Raw genomic sequence first — 22,695 nt, 5'->3', positions numbered from 1 at the left:
CACTTTTCTATTGTAAAATGTGCAAGACCTCAGATATCAGGGCATTGGCTATCCGAGCCAAATTATCTTGGACAGACCTCATCTGCAATATTTGTTGTTTCTGTGGCTGAGTGCGCTGCTCACTCCACAGGGGTAAAACTCCATCCGACTGTATTCAGAGATCAGCTGTCAGAATCAAAGCAGTACATTTTGGGGGGCTGAGTCTGAACTTGTATTTGTGTACTGTATGTCTGCTTAATATGTAGTATTTAAAATTGTGTACATTGGGGAATTTAATACCATAGAGCTTACTAGAAAAGGACAGTATTTAAGCAACAATACACAAGATTGTGATTATATCTAGGCCGCAGGTGTTGTAGCTGTGGTATAATACGATATCACTTGAGTGTTTATTATTGCTTTTAGGACGCGGTTGCGGACAATTGGCAACAGTTTCCAATTTTAACCAAAAATATGTTGCTCACATAGAAAAGATGGCCCTTTAAACACTCAGGATTTCTGTGTATGATGGTATGCTTTTTCAGAACGATGCTAATATGCTGGTGGTGATTGTATCATAAAATGTCCTCCACGATGCATAACATGTTCTTGCTTGCTTATAACAAGTAAAAACATTCATTCAAGATCTTCTGGGCATGTCCTGTGTCTTACTGTACAAAACATGAACTGACAAGTTTCTATTGAAATATGGAATTTACAGCATGATATAGAGTTTTGGGCTTGGTGGTTAGATGGATCATATCTCTCTCTCTGTGTGTGTGTGTGTGTGTGTGTGTGTGTGTGTGTGTGTGTGTGTGTGTGTGTGTGTGTGTGTGTGTGTGTGTGTGTGTGTGTGTGTGTGTGTGTGTGTGTGTGTGTGTGTGTGTGTGTGTGTGTGTGTGTGTGTGTGTGTGTGTGTGTGTGTGTGTGTGTGTGTGTGTGTGTGTGTGTGTGTGTGTGTGTGTGTGTGTGTGTAATATATAATAAGGTTTGATCCAGTGTATGAAATGCCAAAATGGTCTGTAAGTGTACGTAAGAAAGCATCCTTCTTTGAATGCTTTGGAGAATATATAGTAAAGCCAAAACAAAATGTGGCTTTACTTTTGTTTCCCTAGCCCACGTATAGCTTAAGGAACTTAACATCTTCCTGTGTTCACTAGCCTGCTAAACCACAAAAGGGGATTACATGCTAAACTTGGCCATGAAAGGGTCAGTCATGTCAACTCTCTGGCAAATAATAAGTTTTAACAGATTCTAACATAAGCCTAACAAACACTTGATTACAACATAAGAAAACAACAAGGGCTTGTGTAGCCATGACTGAGGTTGGTAGCATTAGGTAGTATGGTTATTTTTGACTATTTCTCCAATGTTGTCATACGTGTGTGTATACATATACTATATATCCTAAATTAAAATTGGCTTATGGGTGGGTGGACCAGTGCACTCTTACTCGGATATAACCATAAACAAACTCGATACGTCCATATATTGGCAGGACCACGGCCATGTCACTATGACTCCGACATAACCGGCAGATCGGCAGTGCAACGTAGGTGTGAGGGGCGTGTAGCGGCCCGAACTCTAGATGTGAGGGCTGTGTGTTTTATCAAGTCCAGAGTCAACACAGCCATCTACCAGGATATTTTAGAGCACTTTGTGTTTCTGTATGTTGACAAGCTTTATGGAGATGCTGATTTCCTTTTCTAGCGGGAGTTGGCACCTGCCCACACTGGCAAAAGAATCTAGTTGTATTGTCAAGAGGAAAATGAGAGACACCAGACCCAACAATACAGATGAGCTGAAGGCCGCTATCAAAGAAAACCTGGGCTTCCATAACACCTCAACAGTACCACAGGCTGATAGCCTCCATGCCACGCCGCACCACATTGATGAATTAGTTAGTTCAGAAGTTGCCCAGACCAAATATTGAGTGGCATAAATTAGCATACTTTTCAGATGGTTGACATTTCTGTATTATAAATCCTTTTTTATTTCACTTTATGCAATCTAGAATATATGAAAGCCTCACTTCTCAAATTATATCAAAGGTAAAAAATATATATATTCAATATTCAAATGTTTTGAGAGTGTTGGGGTGTGCGTGTGTGTGTGTGTGGGGGGGGGGGTATACTGTCAGGGGCGCAACACATTTCAAAGTAGGCCTATCTGAATAGCTAAAGGGCCTACTGTCAGTCATGAAAGAAATCTGTACAATCAGAGGAATTCAAAACTTCAAATGTTTTGGCTGTGATGCTTTAAGAGGAGATAGTCAGGGCCATTGGAATGTGAAACAGGCCATCATGCTACTATCTCAAACAACATTGTGGGGCTGGGCTGTCCTCCTCACCTAGAGATACCCACCTCTCCTCTGCAAGCGAGACAGAATGCTAGCGAGTTGCCAATATGAGGATGACAAAAAGTAATAAAATACACACTAAAATAGAATTAATGTAAAAGTTGCATTTGTACTATTTGTATCGTTGTAGGACAAAACCTAATAATTTAAACTTAAGCAACAACCTAAGGCCGAGGGGAGGTTTCAAGATAGGTAAGTGTTTTGGGTTCACAATACAGTACGTAAGTGTTTTGGGTTACCCCTGTGTAAAGATGATTATCATGCCAACTGTGACCCAGCCCATTGAGGGCCTCATACTAAAGATTTTATCAAGCCAGTTGGGCTCTTTGCCCACGGGGGTCCATTCGTTCATCTCACAGGTTGCAAGACCTGAGTAAGACAAAACTGACCAACATAGCTATCAGAAACTCTTTGGCATTACTCCTCCCCCGCCATATTGTCATGTATGCAATGTATAAATGTGCTTGTGAGTTAGGAGAGGGGATTATTCTAGATTCTGTAAATGTAGATCCTAAAGATTGACTCATCCCACTCTGGTCTCACTCTTTATATAAATTATTCCTGAAGATTTCTATGACACCCCGCCAAGGTGACTCCAAAGCATACTGTTTTGAAGGCTGACATCCTTAATGAGTCTTAAAGCACTAGGACAACTGATAACAGCAAGTTGCGTTAAGATTCTCTAGAATCTAGAACCAGTGGGGTTTGAACCAGTGATCTTGGCAACATCTAGAGTCTAGATGAGTCAAGATCACTGGTTCGAGTGTGGTATGGCATCCATCTGCCAGTGCCACCAGAATAATATTTGATCACGAATAAGATTAACGCGCGATAGATAGATAGATAGATAGATAGATACATGCTACTACTCTTAAGATGAGAATCACAACAAATGTCACCTGAAAAGCTACCATCCCAGCGAGTCCACAGTTTGAAAATGCGGTCCTGCGTACATTAACGTTGGTCCAGCTTCAAGTTTTGTCCAAGCCAGTGGTGGGAAAAAGTACTCCCATTTTTTTTACTTCAAGTAAAAGTATCAATACTGCAATGTAGAAATAATCTGTTACAAGTAAAAGTCCAGAATTCAAAATTTACTTGAGTAAAATTATGTCTAAATGTACTTAAAGTAGTCATTATGCAGAATGTCCCCATTTCACAAGTTTTCAAATGTATAAAATCTTTTGAAAATAGCAGATCTACAATTGCTCACAATGGGCATTGTGAGCTTGTAGATCTGCTATTTTCAAATGGCCGAAATGTATAGGGCTGAAGTGGGTAATGTATTGTAATAAATGTGGGTTTTCTAAGGTTACTACAAATTGTAGATATAATGTCAGAACCTGAAAGCACAACAGACAAAGGATATAAAGATATAATAGAGTGATCTTTATTAAAGTAAATACTCAGTGGGCTACATAATAATAAAAGGGTCAGGCAAAACAGTGTAACACAACAGGTCATTTCATAAGCACTAAACACTATAAAATGCTCTATAAAATACAGGCCTATATGTACACACACACAATATATACACAGGTACTTAACTCGCCCCTAGTGGCGCGACCCCCTGGGGTCTGAGCTGTGACGTCGTCCAACTCCCCAGGGAATAACTTCGCTGGACGGCGTGCTGTGCTGACAACCCTTGGCTATGTCAGCTGTCGGCGGAGCGAGGAGGCGGACGACACTCCGCTAATTTCCCAGCCCTATCTTTCTACAGGAGACCTATAGTGTAGTCTCCCCTCCTGCTACGTAAACATCTAGCTCCCCCTGGCTATCTGTCTTCTCCGTCGGCAGGACTAAAACCAGCGAACGGCCCCTCCCGTCCCCAGAGTGCCGTACCGCAAGACGTCGTGCTCCGATACTGTGCCCATGTCCAAATGACGGTGTCAGCGTCCTCTCCCCACCTGAAACCAATGCAGTCAATCACTGAGTCCCTGCTCATCTTCCACACCTGAATTCAACAGCATCAATCACTGCGTCTGTGTCCATCCATATTCATCACAGTATGTTTTGTAATAATAATCCAAATCTACAAAGTAACTACTTTTTCAAATAATTGTAGTGGAGTAAAAGTATAATATTTGCCTCTGAAATGTAGTGGAGTAGAAGTAAAAGTAATTTTTGTTTCATCCTGTTCCTGTTGACAATCATTGTAAACCTATACCTCTGTACAAAACTGTTAATGAATGAATGTAATCAATCCAAAGATCCAGACAAAACATTACAACAGCGCCACAGAACGGCAGCGGCGATTTTCTAAAATATATTTTATTTGTATTTGTTTAACGACATGGTATTTAGAATCTAGCGTTATCTACATTTTAGATTATGCCATTTTGATTTATATAATGTTTCAATGACATCTATCATGTCAATTTATGATGTTTTTTTTTCATTTAATAGAATTACGGCTTCTGTCGTCATGTGCAATAAGACGATTGTCAAGTTTATTGAAGCTGCCCACTTCACATGGGAAATCTAGTCAGCCTCAAGGTGCGAAAATGCCAAAATATCACATAAAATATAATAATATACTTAACACACGTACAGAGCAACAATTTGATTGAATTATGATTAGTTCTCCATTTACACCGTATGGTAGTGTGGCCGAGTGGTCTAAGGCGCTGGATTTAGGCTCCAGTCATTTCGATGGCGTGGGTTCGAATCCCACCACTGCCAGCACCTTTTTGAGTCGAGTTCAATTTCAGTATAAGGTAAGGTCCAACTATTTGCTCAAATATTTCAGTATTAAACTATGGTGATGGTAATGTCATATGACCAATCGGACAAACAATCCACAACGCCACATTAAGATTGTTAAATCGTGTAGGCTGCCAGTAATGGTGCAAGAGCTCCCTCTAGTGTTCAAATTGTAGTACACCACTACACTGCTCTTTACCATGACAAAGATGACACAATTGGAGGCTATACTTGTACTTTTATTTCATATAGCTTTAAATACATATTTATTATTTCATAAATGATTACTAGATTATATTATTACATCAATGTAATAGAGAGAAGGGAACAAATGCAAACACTGAGTGAGCATACAAATTAGCCTAGGCTAGTGTGCTTAATTATAAAATATGGTCATTGGCATTGAAAATGATCGTTTAGTTCTAAAAGCTTATAAATTGACTATCATTATTAAGTTGTAAATCACAACAGTCCCCTTCATGGAAACTAGAATGGAAGCACGCATTAATTACATTCAAAAATAATTGTAAATATCAATTTTACAATATCAATAAATGAACATATACAATTTCTCTCCAGTCTGATGAAATCAAATCAACTTAAAGCTGTATAGAAATCCAGTACATTAACAGGATATTATAATACTTTTCAGGAGCCAGTTACTTCTCACAGAGACTCTCTCTCTCTCTCTCTCTCTCTCTCTCTCTCTCTCTCTCTCTCTCTCTCTCTCTCTCTCTCACACACACACAGGCATGCACACCCCTACATAATGCACCAAAAATAGACTAAGTCACATGGATGTGAGAATTTAGATTCTCTATTTGCTTTGCCTCAGGAAGCTCAAGCTCTTGTCAGGTAATTGCCATTGGCATCCCAGTAAGATTTGCTGATTATGGACCAGGATCATCTATATCTTTGAATGAACAAAGATTGCATTGATAACATGATCTGGCAGATATACAGTACAGTTGATCTGCAAAAACTCTTGAGAGTTAATTTAGCTCTGAGTATATAGGAAAAATGAAATTTGCCCACCGAACATATTGGTGCAAAAGGAGGTGAAAAAATACAAATGCATAAAAATAGAGACTCCATACAACGCCGTACCACAAACACCAACACCTCTGATAAACGTTTGGTGTTTGCAGTATGGGGTTGCATGCTTCTCTTTTGATAAACTGTCTCTGACTATGTAAAAAAAAATGATTACACATTTTTACACACTCAGAGTTAAATCAACACTTTGTTGGCTTTTGTTGTGTATTCTGTGAAACTTTATACATGTGCGATTTTGTATGCAATCATTCATTGATTCTTGTTCAAATCAGGCAGAATTACATTCATGTCGCACTAGACTGGCTAGTACTGCCAGAGACGGGAGCACAGCAGTAACAGCATCAGGCAGAGTCCCAGCACCACAAGCATTAGTAGAGGCTGGTTCCAGGATGTGGGCCGGGACCGGCCCAGGGGAGCTGATCCTGAGCGTGGTGGTCCAGACTTCAGGTACTGTTCCACAGAGTCTGCCAGGGTGTAGTGCTGTGGACAGAAGCCCAACTCTCGACGTGCCTTGTCAATCTTGAAGGTGTGGCTCACCGCTATGTTCCTCACCTAGAAAATGTAGAGAAGATACTTCTATTAGACGCGGCCTGTCATCGCCAGGGCTTCCTGTAGCGATCACCTATACACACCACAGTTAGATAAAGGCAGTGTTTAAAGGTGTTCAGCCCTATCAGGAGGCTGGGAGAAGCTAAAGGTCAGAGAGTGAGGTTAATGTTTTAGATTAACCTCAGTTGGGGAAACTTCGTTTAACACGGTGCCACCTGAGGCCTGATACTGATGATGTCTCTTGCCTCTGTATCTTCTTACTGCCTGCCTGGGGATAAGGTGTCAGCATGGAAAGTATCCATAGCGATGGATGGAGACCGCGCTCCTTGACATAATCCAAGACATACGCACACAGGAATCTCTATCTCAAAGAACGCAAACTTCAGTGCTGCCTTTGAATGTATATGCTTTTACTTATTTTTCGTTTAAAGTTCCCCAACATGTTCCAGTGTCACTCTTTTGTCTCTGAACACATTTCTCTAGCATCTGTTTGACACCACTTCCATGCTTATAGATTTCTTGTACACGTAAGCCTCTTGAGGGTTCCATGAATCGTGTTTGTCTATGTTCTGTATCATTTCCTTAACAGCTTTCAACACAACACAGCATAGTTTCATATGTTGAGGAGGAATCTATTTTATTGTCAGCTCAAGTTAGTCGACAGGATATTCATAATCTGTGTTATGTTATACTTTATTGATCCCCATGGGGAAATTTGTGCCCTGCATTTGGACCAGGTCCAGCTCTTGGAGTATGTCTTGTCTTTAACATTCATGTCTTTTGATATGGGAGGAAACCTACATGAACACTGAGAGAACATGCAAACTCCACACAGAAAGAGCCCAGTAGGGTTCAAACCTAGTGTCTTGTCACTGTGAGGAAACCGTGCTAACCACTGAGCCACAGTTCCACCACATAATTGTCTTTACAGTGGCAGGTGGTGAGGTAGGTACAGATGGGTTCATATACTGTTAAACCTGATCCATTCCCCTCAACCCATATTCCAGACTTCACCCATGATAGTTGATTAATATAAGCCATTTACTCCCACAGCAATTACCCACCTAGATTTGGAAAATAAAAAGGGCTACAGTATAGTCTAGTCTAGTCTATAGTCACTAATACAATGATGTGTTATTGGTGCTAGGGTGCTTGGATAGTTTAGTTGCAATTTTCTTTTTTTGACTGATTTTTGTTATTCTAAAACGGTTTCAAAGCTTATTCTTCATTTTGGAACATCAGGTAGCCCTCTGATCTCTGCTGTTGTATTAGAGCTGATCAGTGATGGTTCCACTTCACAGTCTGAACCATTTAGAGACGGGCTAACAGCAGCTATCATATCACATTATCAGTGGCTGTGTGCACTGAGGTCACTTCCTGTAACCTTTATCTTGAACTTCCTATATCCTGACACACGCTAGTTTATGTTTTATTCACAGAGCAATCATCAATCCCCGGCCTAGCCAGCAGTCATCTGACTGAATGAGCTCTGGGTTCACGCATTGGTTTCTCATCACACATTCATGAAGACATTACTCATCATGGTTGTGCCAGCTCTTGGCTGTTAAAGCCACTCCAGTATTATGGCAGACAGAATGACTGTAACCAGCCCTCGACCTCTTGAATGAACTTGTACAGTCATTTAGGCAAATTGGCATCCCACTGACCTACTGTCCACCAGACACATAGCTGATCGAATTTGAGATATCAGACAAAGGAACCTTTGTCAACTGCTGATTTGTCATCATTTGTGAAACCATTAAAGGTTCATTTTGATTAGGAATGATCCATAATTGATTCATGCATAAACAGATCGCATCAGATGGAGCGAGCAGTGGCTGGGGTAGTGTTAGGAAAATACACGCCCTAATGAAGTCTGTCTTCACTGTTGAGGGCCCCTGTGAGACTTAGACAAGACTCTAATCATCAGGGAGCAGGTAACCCAAGACCCCCATCCCCATCCCATCACACACACGCACACACTGCACACCCACGCAATTCCCTACCTACACAACCCCAAGCACAGTACCAAACAGTAGTGGTACTCTAGGCAACAGGCGGCCCGTGGACCAGAACTGGCCCGCCAGCAATAATAATATCTGGCCCGGCAAATGTTTTTGTAAATAATTTACGATATCTGACTGACAGTCCCACATAGGATGGATATGGACAATGGTTTGCATTGATCAAACCAGGTAGGATGAACACATTCCACTTTCCTCTTTAGACTTTTGATGAAAAACAAACCAAAACTGGGTTTCACATGCCTTAAAAAATACATTGTTTCTCTCTGAGACCTTGAAACGTGAAAGAGCTCTTGTCTGAAAAGGAGTGTGACTGTCTGTCTCCAGATAAAATGTTGATTTGAAACCTTTTGCCACATTCAAGTACTGTATGGGGCTAGAACAAAATGATTACAAGGCATTTCTGTATCCACCTGTAACATTTGATTCCACTCACATTTCTATCAGTAGTATTTTATAGTAATATAGTGATTATTGTACTGTATAATATAAGGTGGTTTGTCGCATTTTCCAGGTCCTAAATTAGCCATTGATTGTGTTCTGCCCCACCATCTAACGGCTTAGAAAAATAATTGGCCAGAGGCTAAACTTACTTGCCTACCCCTGCCACCCTACAGTATATTTCTTTAATGATGCCACCACGTTCTGTAATGAGAGAGAGAGAGACTCTTTCTATGCCAAATGAAATATTCGGAATTCATAAGAAAACTGTTTCTCGAACATTATGGGTTTGATAGCAAGTCTGGTTGATTATGGAAAGCTACTGTTCTAATGCTCTGAAATGTGTGGAAGAGTTTTAAGATAGATGGACAAGGTGTGTTTACCTCATTTCTGGTGAAGATGATAGGGAGTTCTACGATGGGTCTCAAGACGATGTGCAAATATTCAATGAGGATTGCTGTAAATAAGAGAGAAAAAACAGCATATTAGCCAACTTTCAGACTTATTCCATGTACCCGTATTGGTCATAGGGGTGGTATGTCTATAACCTCCCCAATAGTTGCCAATGTGTTCTGTATTGCTATAGAGAGCTGTAGCAGTCTAATTCCCAGTGCCATAACAAAAATATATTCTGACATCACTGCGTGATGAAAGTGTGGACCATGGAATGAACATAAAGGATGTAACCTGACTAACTCACAAAAATTTGGATGTTCAATCTCCTTCAAATACAAATAACTTTATGCACAATGTATACTGGCACTGTATGTACTGCATGTACTTATCCAAAATATGAAAAAGGTAGCTCATCCTAAAGTCAATAGAGAACAAAATACTGACATTTACACGTGTTTATTTGGCACACACAAAAAACAAACTTCAACGCTTACGCGTTTCGGCCAAGAGCCTTCGTCAGAGTTTCTTTTAGTATCTGACAATATGAACAAGTGGAAATGTATTGACTTGAAGTTTGGGATGTGCTGCCTTTTTCATATTTTGGATACTGGATTTGCGGTTTAGCACTCCACTGAGAAATCCCTGTTGAAGCGCAACCTCTTTTTCTAACTGCTGTAGATACTCCCAGAAAGGCTCTGAGCAGGAGAATTCCAACATTTCATTCAATATAGCGCACAGTGAGGATTGTATCGCTTGAATTGACTACACTAACTATGAGTAATGACTGCACATCAATACAAATGGGGAAGTTCTCCTTTAACATAAACAACACAGAAGTCATATAGAGATCATAAACTATAGAGTATAGTCACCATTTAAAAACAAGTGACTCTAGTGATACTACAAAGGGAAAGTACGCGAGTACGAGAGTCTACCTGCTGAATAGACCAATGACACAGGCAGGCGGATCAAGGGTCTCCTGTAACCCAGCTTTTCAAACTGCAATTAGAAAACAGGAGTAAGGTATGAGGTAAATGCATTGTAATCAGGGAATGTCTTGTTGCTGTGACATTTGAAAGGGTCACTCACCAGTGGTGTTAACCACTCAAACAGGTTCACTGATTCTCCATCATTAATGAAATAGGCCTGCCCACTCTGTAAGAGAAACATTGACACGAAACATTAGCATTAACATAGTGTATACGCATGCACGCACGCACGCACGCACGCACGCACGCACGCACGCACACACACACACACACACACACACACACACACACACACACACACACACACACACACACACACACACACACACACACACACACACACACACACACACACACACACACACACACACACACAGCCTAGATAGAATCATTGAGGAATTCCTAAGTAGTTTGTCTAGTAGTTATCTAGGCTAGATCAGATTGCTTAGATTACCACCTGCATTCGATGTAGTAACAGCTCGACAAGTTCAGGCGAAACTGTCACTAGGATCAAGTTCATTGGACATTAAACTCGGACTTGCATTCAACCAGGGGCGTTTATACAGTATAGACAGTGGCCCCATAGAGAGGGTGGGCCTTCCAGCAATTGTGTTTTTCCCTACATACCTTCCCAATAACAAATTATGTAAACATGCAATGTAAACAACATAGTTGATTTACATCGCTGATTAGTTAACTTGTTCATCACTGTTTACTGCAAGTTACAGGTCTCTGACCTGTCTACTTTTCTACTTTGATTAATTGATTGATTAAATACTTTATTAACATGCTAAATTAACATATTCCTAGACTGTCTTATTATAGTCTAAATAACTCATTCCACCTAAGGGTGTGTGTGTGTGTGTGTGTGTGTGTGTGTGTGTGTGTGTGTGTGTGTGTGTGTGTGTGTGTGTGTGTGTGTGTGTGTGTGTGTGTGTGTGTGTGTGTGTGTGTGTGTGTGTGTGTGTGTGTGTGTGCGCGCGCGCGCAGGCGCGTGTGACTGTGCGTTTGTGTAAACCTTTAATCCTCTGAAGTTGCCGGCTATTACATAAAAGTAAAAGTAACACAGCCACTTAAATGTTTAAATGAAAAGGAAATTGGTTACGTTACTAGTAGTTATTGCAAAAAGTAGTACAACAATAACGCATTAGTCCCAACACTGCTTAAACCACTGCAACTAGGCCTGTCACAATTATTACATAATCGTCTAATTGCAATAATTTGAGATAAACGTCATAATCCTCTCATTCGTCGAAAAATGTGTAAAAGTTCATAGTGCCGCGCTATGAGCTTGTATATCTGCTATTTATGAAAAATCCCTGGCACAAAATATGTTTGAGACAGGGGAGTCCGCAGCCAAATACATACAAATACAATCATTTTGGGGGTCCTTGACATAAAATAGTTTGAGAAGCAGTGGTTTGTGGTGTGTTTGGCGGGGCCACTCACAGAGACACAGCTCTTCATGGGTGTGAGAGCCTCGGCAGCCAGGCAGTGAGCCAGCACCAGGTTGTCTACATGAACCCAGTTCATCCGGGCCTGTGGGTCACCGAAACGGAAGCTGAACAGCCGTCGCCTCACATTCACCTGCAGAGAGAAGAACCAAGTCAGTCAGTCCGTGTGTGTGTGTGTGTGTGTGTGTGTGTGTGTGTGTGTGTGTGTGTGTGTGTGTGTGTGTGTGTGTGTGTGTGTGTGTGTGTGTGTGTGTGTGTGTGTGTGTGTGTGTGTGTGTGTGTGTGTGTGTGTGTGTGTGTGTGTGTGTGTGTGTGTGTGTGTGTGCGTGCGTGTGTGCGTGCGTGTGTGTGTGTGTGTGTGTGTGAGAGAGAGAGAGAGAGAAAGAAAGAAAGAGTGTGTGCGTGTGTTAGGGCTACACAATGAATCAAAAATCATTGAAAATCATGATCTTCTGCTTCTCAATTACGTATGTAAATGTGAAACTTGGCAATGAATCCAAACACCTTATTTGGTCAGCTGTTGCACCTTGCCCTTGTCTCCGCCCCATTACACTAGAGGTTAATAACCATAACATTGTATAAGACGTCATTACATATCGTCACTGTCAGGCAGAAACCTTGTATGTCCATATTTCAACTTTTAAAATGTTTTCCTAAATTAATGCCCTAGTATTACAAGAGTGACAAAAGTGACAATAGCAGATTCATAAATCTGCTATTGTTACTTTTGTGCAGTTTTGGAACGGTTTTGGACATACAAGGAGAGCGACGATATCATGAACACAAGGAAAAACAGACATTAAGAACAGGGTTTTTCTTTTTTTACATATTTCACCAAATCATCATTATCAATAATCATGATTAATATTAGTGGTTACAATATTAAGAATAATAATTGGGATTATGGTTTGTCATAATTATGCAGCGTGTGCACGTGCGTGCGTATTTGTGCGGGGGTGAATGCGTGCACAAGTAAGCAAGCATGCAAGTGACTATCCGATGAGAATCTCTGGCTCCATATGCCAGGCCACTTTGTCCAACAGTAAACTCTGAACCAACGCCAACCAAACTTCAGGACCTTACACACAGTGTGGCCTGACTGCCTCAGTATGCCCAGGAGAAAAACAGAAGAGTCGTTATGAGATACCTACAGAGGTCCCTATCAATAATGTAGGAGCTTCAGGCAGGCACACATGCTGCCAGCTAAGGGCACAGTAATTGGGCTGACACTGGTGTCTCGTGTGGAACAGATACCGTAGTAGCAAGACAACAGTCAATGAGTTTGGTTTGTTTACGGTGGTACGGCTGCCACTCACCATCACTCTGTGGAGATGTCTTCTCTCCTCTGGGCCGTAGATTCCAGACGGGCGGAGGACGCATGTCCGCAACACACCTCCACCTTTGATGTGAGGGGAAGCCAGACTTTAACTTATTTTTTGTGTCTTGTTTGATCGTTTTGAATAACAAACATAAGGAATAGTACATGGTTCAGCAGGTCACTAAACATTTAACATCACACTTTTGGTACCAACACAGACATAAATAATCAAAAGAAAAAGCACGTGGTTGAGTCCAAAAGCTTATTTTCATTTTCTTTTTTCATATCATATTGTTCAAGGAGAGGAGATATAGTGACAGTTCAGATTTGAAAGCTGAAAATGTGATATGTCTTTGTGTATATTTATTATTTATGTATAGGAAACTTGCCCAAAATAACAACAATAATGACAAATTCCATTCTACTGTCTTCCAACGCCATAAATGATTACCCTGGTAAACCCCCCTCCCTCCGGAAATCTCATTTGCATTTGATTTAACAAATGTGTGTCGCAAGCTCCTTCCATTTGACGGTGTCAGGTTAATAAATGATATTGTTTCTAGAAAAGAGGTTTAACGTTGGTAGTGTATCTATTGTTAAATCAACGGTGGACGTCTTCCAAAAATTAGGCAGCGTGTGTGTGTGTGTGTGTGTGCGTGTGTGTGCGCGCATGCATGCATGCGTGCGTGCGTGCGTGCGTGCGTGCGTGCGTGCGTGCGTGCGTGTGTGTGTGTGTGCTTGTACATGTGCCGCCCTCTGAGCTAATTGTTGCTATAGACACCAAGATGTGCACATGTGCAATCCAATCCAACTAGACCTGCTGACACCAGTTTAAATTTAGAGCTGGCAGCACAATAACACTGGAGTACAGTGATCACCTGATATTAGGTCTGATATTAGACAAGATTAGAAAAACATTACTCAAATTGTTTACTTATTAATCAAAGTAATCGACAGACCACGACGAGTTTACAATTAAGATGTTTCTTGGCTTTGAACTGCTGACCTGCTGACTATAAATGATTCTCTGTCCCAATATACAGTAGATTCAGCTGGGTCACAGGGCACAAGTCATTCACCTAACTAGTGTGGCTAGTTACTCTGTCCTTTGCTCTTACCATCCTGTGTATATAGTTGTACAATATCAGATAATGCATATATAATAGTAATATCTATTAACACAATCAATATGAAGGGGGGGGGGGGGGTGGAATTAAAGGTTGGCAGCTATTGAATAAAGTCTTGGCTGTTTTTTCCAATAATGATTATGATTTCCTATTTTCCTTAATTATCTGTCTAACACATACAGTATTTGTGCACTCAAATGTATTCCAACTAGCGATGACATAAAGGATTATTCAAATGCTCCATGTAGCACTTCATAATGCCACCCTTTCTATTACCACCCATTCTAAATCCACCCATATATTAGCCTGAACAGAGACAGTAACTAATACTTGATGTAAACCACATCCTCCTGCAGCAGTCAGCAGATGCATTAACTTTAGACATGCGTATATAATGACATAGCCCATGCTCTGAGCTTAATTGAATAAAGAAACAAGAGGACAGTGATATTGTATACAGTATCCGTGTATATGGTTACACCCCGAGACGGAATGCAAAGCTTCCACCTGCTCTTTAGGTGAAACTCTGGAGTTGCCAAAGAGTGAGGTGTGAAGAATTCCCTCACACACCTGGGCAGGCAGTTGTACTTTCTATAAGGGACTAGGGAATAGATACAGGTACAAGTGTTTGTTTGTGTGTGTCTGTCTGTGAAAGACAAAGGGGTAGGGAGGAAGAGAGAGATCGAGTACTTGAGTACTTGAGTGTGTGTGTGTGTGTGTGTGTGTGTGTGTGTGTGTGTGTGTGTGTGTGTGTGTGTGTGTGTGTGTGTGTGTGTGTGTGTGTGTGTGTGTGTGTGTGTGTGCGTGCGTGCGTGCGTGCGTGCGTGCGTGCGTGCGTGCGTGCGTGCACGTTGCAGACTGCTTGAGACAATCTGGTGTCAGGTGATCACTGTACTCCAGTGTTATTGTGCTGCCAGCTCTAAATTTAAACTGGTGTCAGCATGTCTAGTTGGATTGGATTGCACATGTGCACATCTTGGTGTCTATAGCAACAATTAGCTCAGAGGGCGGCACATGTACAAGCACATGAACAAACACAAACACAAACACAAACACACGAATGCGCGCACGTGCACACACACACACACACACACACACACACACACACACACACACACACACACACACACACACACACACACACACACACACACACACACACACACACACACACACACACACACACACACACACACACACACACACACATTGGTGATTCTACATGCCGGGAACCCCCTTTCCCTTGAACATTGATGAGAACTTTCTTTCACATTTTCAATGTTGTGTTTGTATGTATGTGTTTGTCTTTTCAATCATCACATTCCTAACACACAGATCACGACTCACCTTTAAGCAAGCATCCATTGGCAGAAAGGACCAATTGGTCTGCAACGGCTTTGGTTCTGGAGTAATGGTCTATGTGCTGGAACAGAGATGAACGTCATGTTAGAGATTAATTACTTCACTCTCCTCTCCTCATTCAGTTTGAAGCTCAGTAGTCAAGATCCTGCGATGTACGAGCAAATCAACACTTTACAGAGTAAATAAGGCAGAATCCCTAAAGCAGCACAATAACAGTACTTATCGTCTCTGTCGGATGGAAACCTCATATGTCCAAAAGTGTTATTTTTCAGGATTTAAATTCAAAAATAGCAAAAGTAGCAGATCGACAAGCTCAAACGTGTCGCTTCATGCCGCGTTTCGAGCTTGTAGATCTGCTACTTTTGATGCTAATGTGTGACGCAATGTGATCAAATAGGGTATTTACGAAAAAACACAAAAAGTTGGAATATGGAGATAAGAGGTTTCTGCCCGACAGCAACGTTATCCAGATTGCAGACATAATGTTTATTGATGTTTGCTATTGTAATTGTCCTTGGTAGTCTCTAGCACCATTGGAATGTAGATGGTTGCACCAGAAGAGGATTGATCCATTTCATTTTACAAACAGGAGTCTTGATGTTAACCACTTTAACACTGGCATGTCTATTTTGGGCATGTCATTACATTTCCAATTTGTTTTAAAACATTTTTTTTGGTTAAAAGCCTTTATACTCACCATATCCAGAGGCACATAGGGCACAGAATCCTCATCGCCCTCCTCGATTGGCCTGCCAGCAAATACCACGTTGACCGTACTGGTGTACACCAGCCTAGAGATGCCCCGCTCTTTACACACTGAAAGCAGACGATGTAAACAAAGCAAAATGGCAAGTGGCATAAGACGTCAGGTAGAAAACTACAATCAAATTCAAACACAAAAATAGAATGACACTTGCGCTTGTCATAAGAGTGCAAATGAAAAGTGAAAATGTCTCAGATCACATCATGCATTGGAAAAGATGACAAAAATAGGTCTGTCATATAAGAAAGACCTTTTTTGTCATCTTTTGTTAATTAGGAACGTATGTTTTTTTGGTGACACAATGGAGAGATACACAGCAGTGGTTCTCAAGCCATTTCTGGTCAAGGAAGCCCAAATTGATACATATTAGGCTGCAGATCCCCATTTGAAACGTTGTGCCAGGGACCCCATAGGAGAGGATTTGTGTTGTTCTATGAGATTTTGTACAGAATTCTACAACTGTCTATAGTGGTAGCCAAGGCAGCCTACCACTGACCTTCTTTGAATGTTACACTGTCAACGACTTTCGGATGAAAAACTCTCAACATACTAAAACTGTTTTTCACATACCTTAAACAATACTATGTTTCTCTCTGTCCTTAGAGACCTTGAAAAATTAAAGAGCTCTTGTTCGAAAATGAGTATGACTGTCTGACTGTTATGTTACTTTTATAGCAATATAGTCATTATTGTACATAAGGGGTTTGTCCAATTTTCCAGGTCCTAAATTAGCTATTAATTGCGTTCTGGCCACCATCTAAAGGCTTAGAAAAAGATTGGGCCAAGGCCCCCAGGTCTATACTGTAGGTACTATAGGGAGATTGCAGTGGAGAGAATGAAATAGTTTTTCTACATTCTCTCATTGGGCCATTCTAGACGGTGAAATAATTGTGGGGGGCCTCTGGAAACCCCTCAAGGACCCCTGGGTGTCTCCAGACCCCACTTTGAGAACCGCTGGGTATAGATACTCGCAGAGGCTTTCACAAACCTAATGAGTGCCTAGTGGTGTTTACAAACACATTGCCACATCACAGAATACCAAATGCCCTCCAACCATTTACAGTGCTTACAGAGTATGAGAGATACCCAACAACTGTTGACAGCATACAATCTGTGGAATGATCATAATGTTTGTGTCACAAGGTATTTGTACCATTTATAATGTTGTTGGTCCCACCCACGTTGACAGACTCAACCTGCTCCTTCCTTAACTTTGGAGACACAGAGGGAAACATCACTTCTAAATGTCAACATTTTTATACGTCTATGATAAATTGACCAATGTTTAATGTCACTTCAGTTTGTGACTATGGTGCTAGGAGGATCATATCGATAAGAATTTGGAATAAGGTGTTCTCTGGAATGACAGCCTTAGAGACATCCAGTACAGAACAGGAGGTTTCGTGGAGAAAGAAACTTGTCTGATGGCATTGTACAGCTGATCATGATGGATATTTGGCTGCTTCCACCCACACGCACACAATAAACATTACAATGAGATGGTATGTAGGGTATGGAGTTGATTATGTGGTATGGTATGGCCTAAGAAAGCAAAGTCTGGGAGATATTACTGTATGTACTTGTGTTGGTGCGCAGCAAAAATGTAAATGTTGCAAGTTCATCATTAGTTCATCTATTCCATTAGTATTCCTCTAGATTTAACATGCATTTAACAATGAAACAATCAACTGAAAATAGTTTAAAAGTGTAGCATATTCTCCAAACCAGTCATACTGGATGATGGGGAGGGATGTGCACTCACCTGTTCTGGCCCAGACATGCCATAGGAAGCTGTGTGAAAAACACATTCCACCCCTTCGCAAACCTTGTGAAGAGAAGCGTAGTCCCGGATGTCACTCTGAATGAACGAGATGGGGAGATGGGGTTACTTGGTTTGTTGGTGATTTCATTTTAAACTTTCAATCTACCGGTACGTGATAAAACAGGCTGAAAGCAGCCAGGGGAGAAAATACCTCAACTGTATTCTAAACGCAGCAACCGCAACATTATTTAAACATTTGGATGAGCTGAGAGCTTTGACGTAGCGTAAGTGATATGTTGTGTGCGTTGTGTCAGAGATTATCCCATAGAAGGGCAGCATAATTAAGGTAAGCGCACCATGAGGTCTGCAGCTGAAACCTGAATCATGAAACCTGAATCTGTCTCCATTCAGTCAACAGCTGGCACTCTGGGACGGATCACTCATCTGTGTCTTCTTCCAGCCATCACCTACATTAACCACAGGACACCTGCCTGGGCTACCCCACTCAGGGCTCCCAATGCAGGCGTGTTCTATTCCCTGACCCCCACATAGTATGTTAAGCTGTCAATGAATCCTGACAGTAGACTGTGACACACATCCGCCCCATGCTGATGTACAGTAGACACCCACAGTTAAGCCCAGCAGTGACAGCATCACCCCTCCTCACCTGGTGGAAGATGGCTCCATCTGGAATATCCCAGGGTGGCTTGTGCAAGTCCATTAAGATCACCGAGATTCCCTGGCTGGCCAGCGCCCTGCCCAGTCTGAAGCCGAAGTACCCACCTCCGCCCGTAACCAGCACCTTCCCGGGGCCCCTGCGTGGCAGAGCTGCCCCATCTCCCAGTCTGGAGGTTGCACAGTCTTGGCTACTGCTCCAGCCCCCCACTGCTCCGTTGACCTTGTGTCGGATGGCTGAGGTTGGAGTGGATGCCATGGCGACGGACGGCTGGTTGACCCAGGGCTGGTGAGCACTGGTGTGGAGGTTGTGGAACTGGTGTCCGTTGGCCTGCAGGCGGCACAGACCGCTGCCGGGGTTGGATAGGGAGACACCGGGGCAGGGCAGCTGCTCCACCTGACACACAGAGCCTCCAATGTCATTCATACTGGGACCACACAGCTCCATTCACTGTCTGTAACTGGTGGGAGCATGGGAAGGAGAGAGGACGAAAGAGGACATGGTGACGTGGTGGTTATGGAGTAGCAACCGTGCACAACTGCGGTCCATCAATGTGTTTGAACAAACCAAAGTTCAAACAATGACTGTTAGCAAAAGGGAAAAAAGCAGAGTGTACAACACAGTACAGTAGCTTCTGTGGGACAATAGGAGCTGGCAACTGTAAAATAATATGAGATAAAACAAGCCACAAATATTTGTGGTGGTAACCGTTAGTAACCGCACACTCAGGTCCAAAAATTGTTGCAAACAAGGCACTTGTTATTCAGGATTACATGATGAGCAATGCGCTTCGCTTAGTGCTTCGTCAGCTGCAACACGTTGCTCATGTCATCCTGAATACAAGATCCTTGTTTGCAGCAATTGTTGGACTTGAGTGTGTGTCTCATTTGACCTTGTTAAAACATAGAATGTTTAGCAGTCGGGTCTAATCAGCTGCATATAGATGCTGAGGCAGGAGGAGGTGCATTCATCACAGTGCAATAGCTGGTCTTAAAGGGACACTATCACGATTTTCAAGATTATGTCTATATTTATTTTGTATTAGTATTTTAGCTAAATATTTTTTCATACTCAATTAAGTAGTATTATTCAAGTAATTAACTATTAATTCACAAATACAACATTTAGAATGAACCAAAACCAAAGAAAGCATCCTTATATTGACAATAAATTCCTAATTGTAGCCAACTTTGGAGAAATGTTCTGGCATGGATTTCCTTATACTGTAGGCTAAAAAATATAAAAAATAATAACTCTAGCACTTATTTACATAAATGCAGTACAATAGGACACGAACGTTGTTAACCTTGCAGAAAATAACAACTTTTAATTTGTTTGTTGATGGTCTTCCCACACTTGTGAAAACGCTTCACTGCACTATAATAAATAGCCCAAAACTCTGCCTATATTAACCTATGCTAAATCACAGGGTAATTAGGCAACGCTTTATTTCAATAGAACCGAGATAGATTATTGTGAAATGGATTCATAGTGGCTTCCGATGTTTGTTTATACTCTACACATCATCACACGTTTAGAACAGTTCAATATTAAGGCCTAGCATATTCAAAGTTGTCTAATTGTCTTCAAATTAGGCCTACGTAACGTTTTATGAAGAACAACTACTAGAATTCTAGTCTCAGAATTCAGAATTAAACGTAAATGTACCGTTAGATTTTTTTTGTTAAACCTAGCTGTTCTTGAGCGCAACATGTTATGAGATGCTATAAATATAAGCTACACAACTATTGAAAGGTAAAGTAAAAAATAAATCAATGTCATTTAAGGAAGATAAACCTGATGAGAGTAAAGGTACAGTAGGATGAGTTAATGCATAACCTATTATTTACAGATTCTTCCTAACTCTAAACCACTGATTCCCAAACAGTGGGTCGGGACCCATTTGTGGGTCGCAGACAAATTTGTATAGACCAATTATTTGTTTACTAACATTTAGACTGGACGCACAGGTGATTGTTTCACGCAATCAATTCCAACCTGTTGTTTCGGGGTGCGCTGGTTTCAGCACACCCCAACCCCCTCTTGTGTGTTGGCTAGTGAGGCGCGTCCTAGCGAGAGCTGATAGAATGGGTTTCATTGCGCGCATACTGGTTGCACGCATACTGGTTCTCATCAGTGTGACGTCGTCTGTTAAGGGGTCTATGGGTCACTATATATCCCTTTAGTTTTTGTTTATACTACATTTTGTTTTTAATTATCTTAATTTCAAAATATATTTTACAAAAATCATGAATTGAAACAAATTCTATGATTTTTCTAAATAATTCCATAATAAAAAACTAAAATCAAAGAAATTCAATAAATTAAAAAATAAATCTTTAAGAAGTAGTGAAAATAGCCAATCTGTGCTTGTAGATCTGCTATTTACACTAGTTTGGGTCCTGGGGAGACATCACATTTCTCTTTTGGGTTCTTGAGCTAAAACGTTTGGGAACCACTGCTTTAAACCATGTTCATCAACTTACCTTTGGTTGTTGTATTCTTTCAGTTTAGTTATAATCCACAGGTTTGGGCAACTAGTTCCCTCTCTGATCACAGAATAGATCACTCTCCCCGTGGTGGATCCTCTTTAAAGTGTCCCTGCAGCATGTCACTGTCACCTGGCCTGCAGCTGTCTGTCAGTCACCTGTAGTCACCACAGAGCTGTGTCACCTGCGCTTTTACCTGCTAGCCGCCTACCGTAAATATTGTAGAAGGCGCGCACACGTTCGTTGCCGACGTAATGATGATGCTATTCTACTGTGATGGAAGAAGTAGGCTACTCACATGTTTTACTTAAGTAAAAGTAGCAATACTGCAATGTAGAAATACTCTGTTACAAGTAGAAGTCCCGTATTAAAATGTACTTGAGTAAAAGTACAAAAGTATCAGCATCAAAATAGACTTAAAGTACCAAAGGTAATTAAGTACTCATAGTGCAGAATGTCCCATTTCACAAGTTCAAAATGCATTAAAAAATATATTTTGAAAAAAGCAGATCTACAAGCTCAGAACACGTTGTACTGTGAGCTTGTAGATCTGCTATTTTCAAATGGCCAAAATATATATATAGGTCTGAAGTGGTTAGTGTGTTTTGTAATGTAGGCCTAACTAAAGTTTTCATATAATTGTAGAGAGTAAAAGAATAATATTTTCCTGATAGACAGGATAGATGTAAAATTATTGAAATTTGTAAATAGCCTACTGAAGAAAGTAAAACATACCTCAAAATTGTACTTAAGTACAGTACTTGAGTAAATGTACCGTTGGCTCTGTACTTGATCTGCTCTTTTTTCCCTTTACACCTCTTTGCCAAAAATAGTCGATCTACGAGGCTAACGTTCCCCTCAGAATAGAGATTCTAGGGTTGAACTGTTTTCTTTTAAAAGTATATCATTTAGTATATTAGTATATATTATATATTATATTTTCTATTATATATTTTTATAGAATATATTAGAGGGTATAGGAAATATATTGAGGATACAGTTGTTGAAATCACCAGACTCAAGCGAGGTATAGCTCTGAGTTTATTTATTTTAATACATAAAGTGAAATATTTTATTTTAGGCTACACATGTGTGATGTGTCCGACTGAACACCTATACAGACTTTGATTACTCATTGTACAATCACACTCAATGCAATCATTAGTTTCGAGTTACAATCTTTTCACAGATGAATTCTCATGTAATATCATAGTAGTGTGCCATTTATCCAAATATGGATGCGCCACCTCC

General features: G+C 40.9%; 1 protein-coding gene across 1 annotated transcript; it reads right to left on the bottom strand.

Moving 5' to 3' along the window:
- Nucleotides 1-5,871: 5,871 nt before the first annotated feature.
- Nucleotides 5,872-21,563, bottom strand: sdr42e2 (short chain dehydrogenase/reductase family 42E, member 2). Its single transcript, XM_084071836.1, has 12 exons — nt 21,442-21,563; nt 18,947-19,415; nt 18,280-18,375; nt 17,671-17,728; nt 16,452-16,570; nt 15,740-15,815; nt 13,264-13,346; nt 11,943-12,080; nt 10,594-10,659; nt 10,440-10,503; nt 9,492-9,565; nt 5,872-6,646 (listed from the first exon to the last, which is right to left on the bottom strand). Exons 2-12 carry the CDS (start codon nt 19,400-19,402, stop codon nt 6,398-6,400), a joined length of 1,479 nt encoding a protein of 492 aa, XP_083927962.1. The 5' UTR covers nt 19,403-19,415; nt 21,442-21,563; the 3' UTR covers nt 5,872-6,397.
- Nucleotides 21,564-22,695: the final 1,132 nt, after the last annotated feature.

This window comes from Gymnoscopelus microlampas (assembly GCF_963454915.1).
Source record: "Gymnoscopelus microlampas genome assembly, chromosome: 11".
In the NCBI taxonomy this organism is placed as follows: Eukaryota; Metazoa; Chordata; class Actinopteri; order Myctophiformes; family Myctophidae; genus Gymnoscopelus; species Gymnoscopelus microlampas.
The sequence above is the reverse complement of the archived record's forward strand: the minus strand, read 5'-3'. Positions and strand labels throughout refer to the sequence as shown.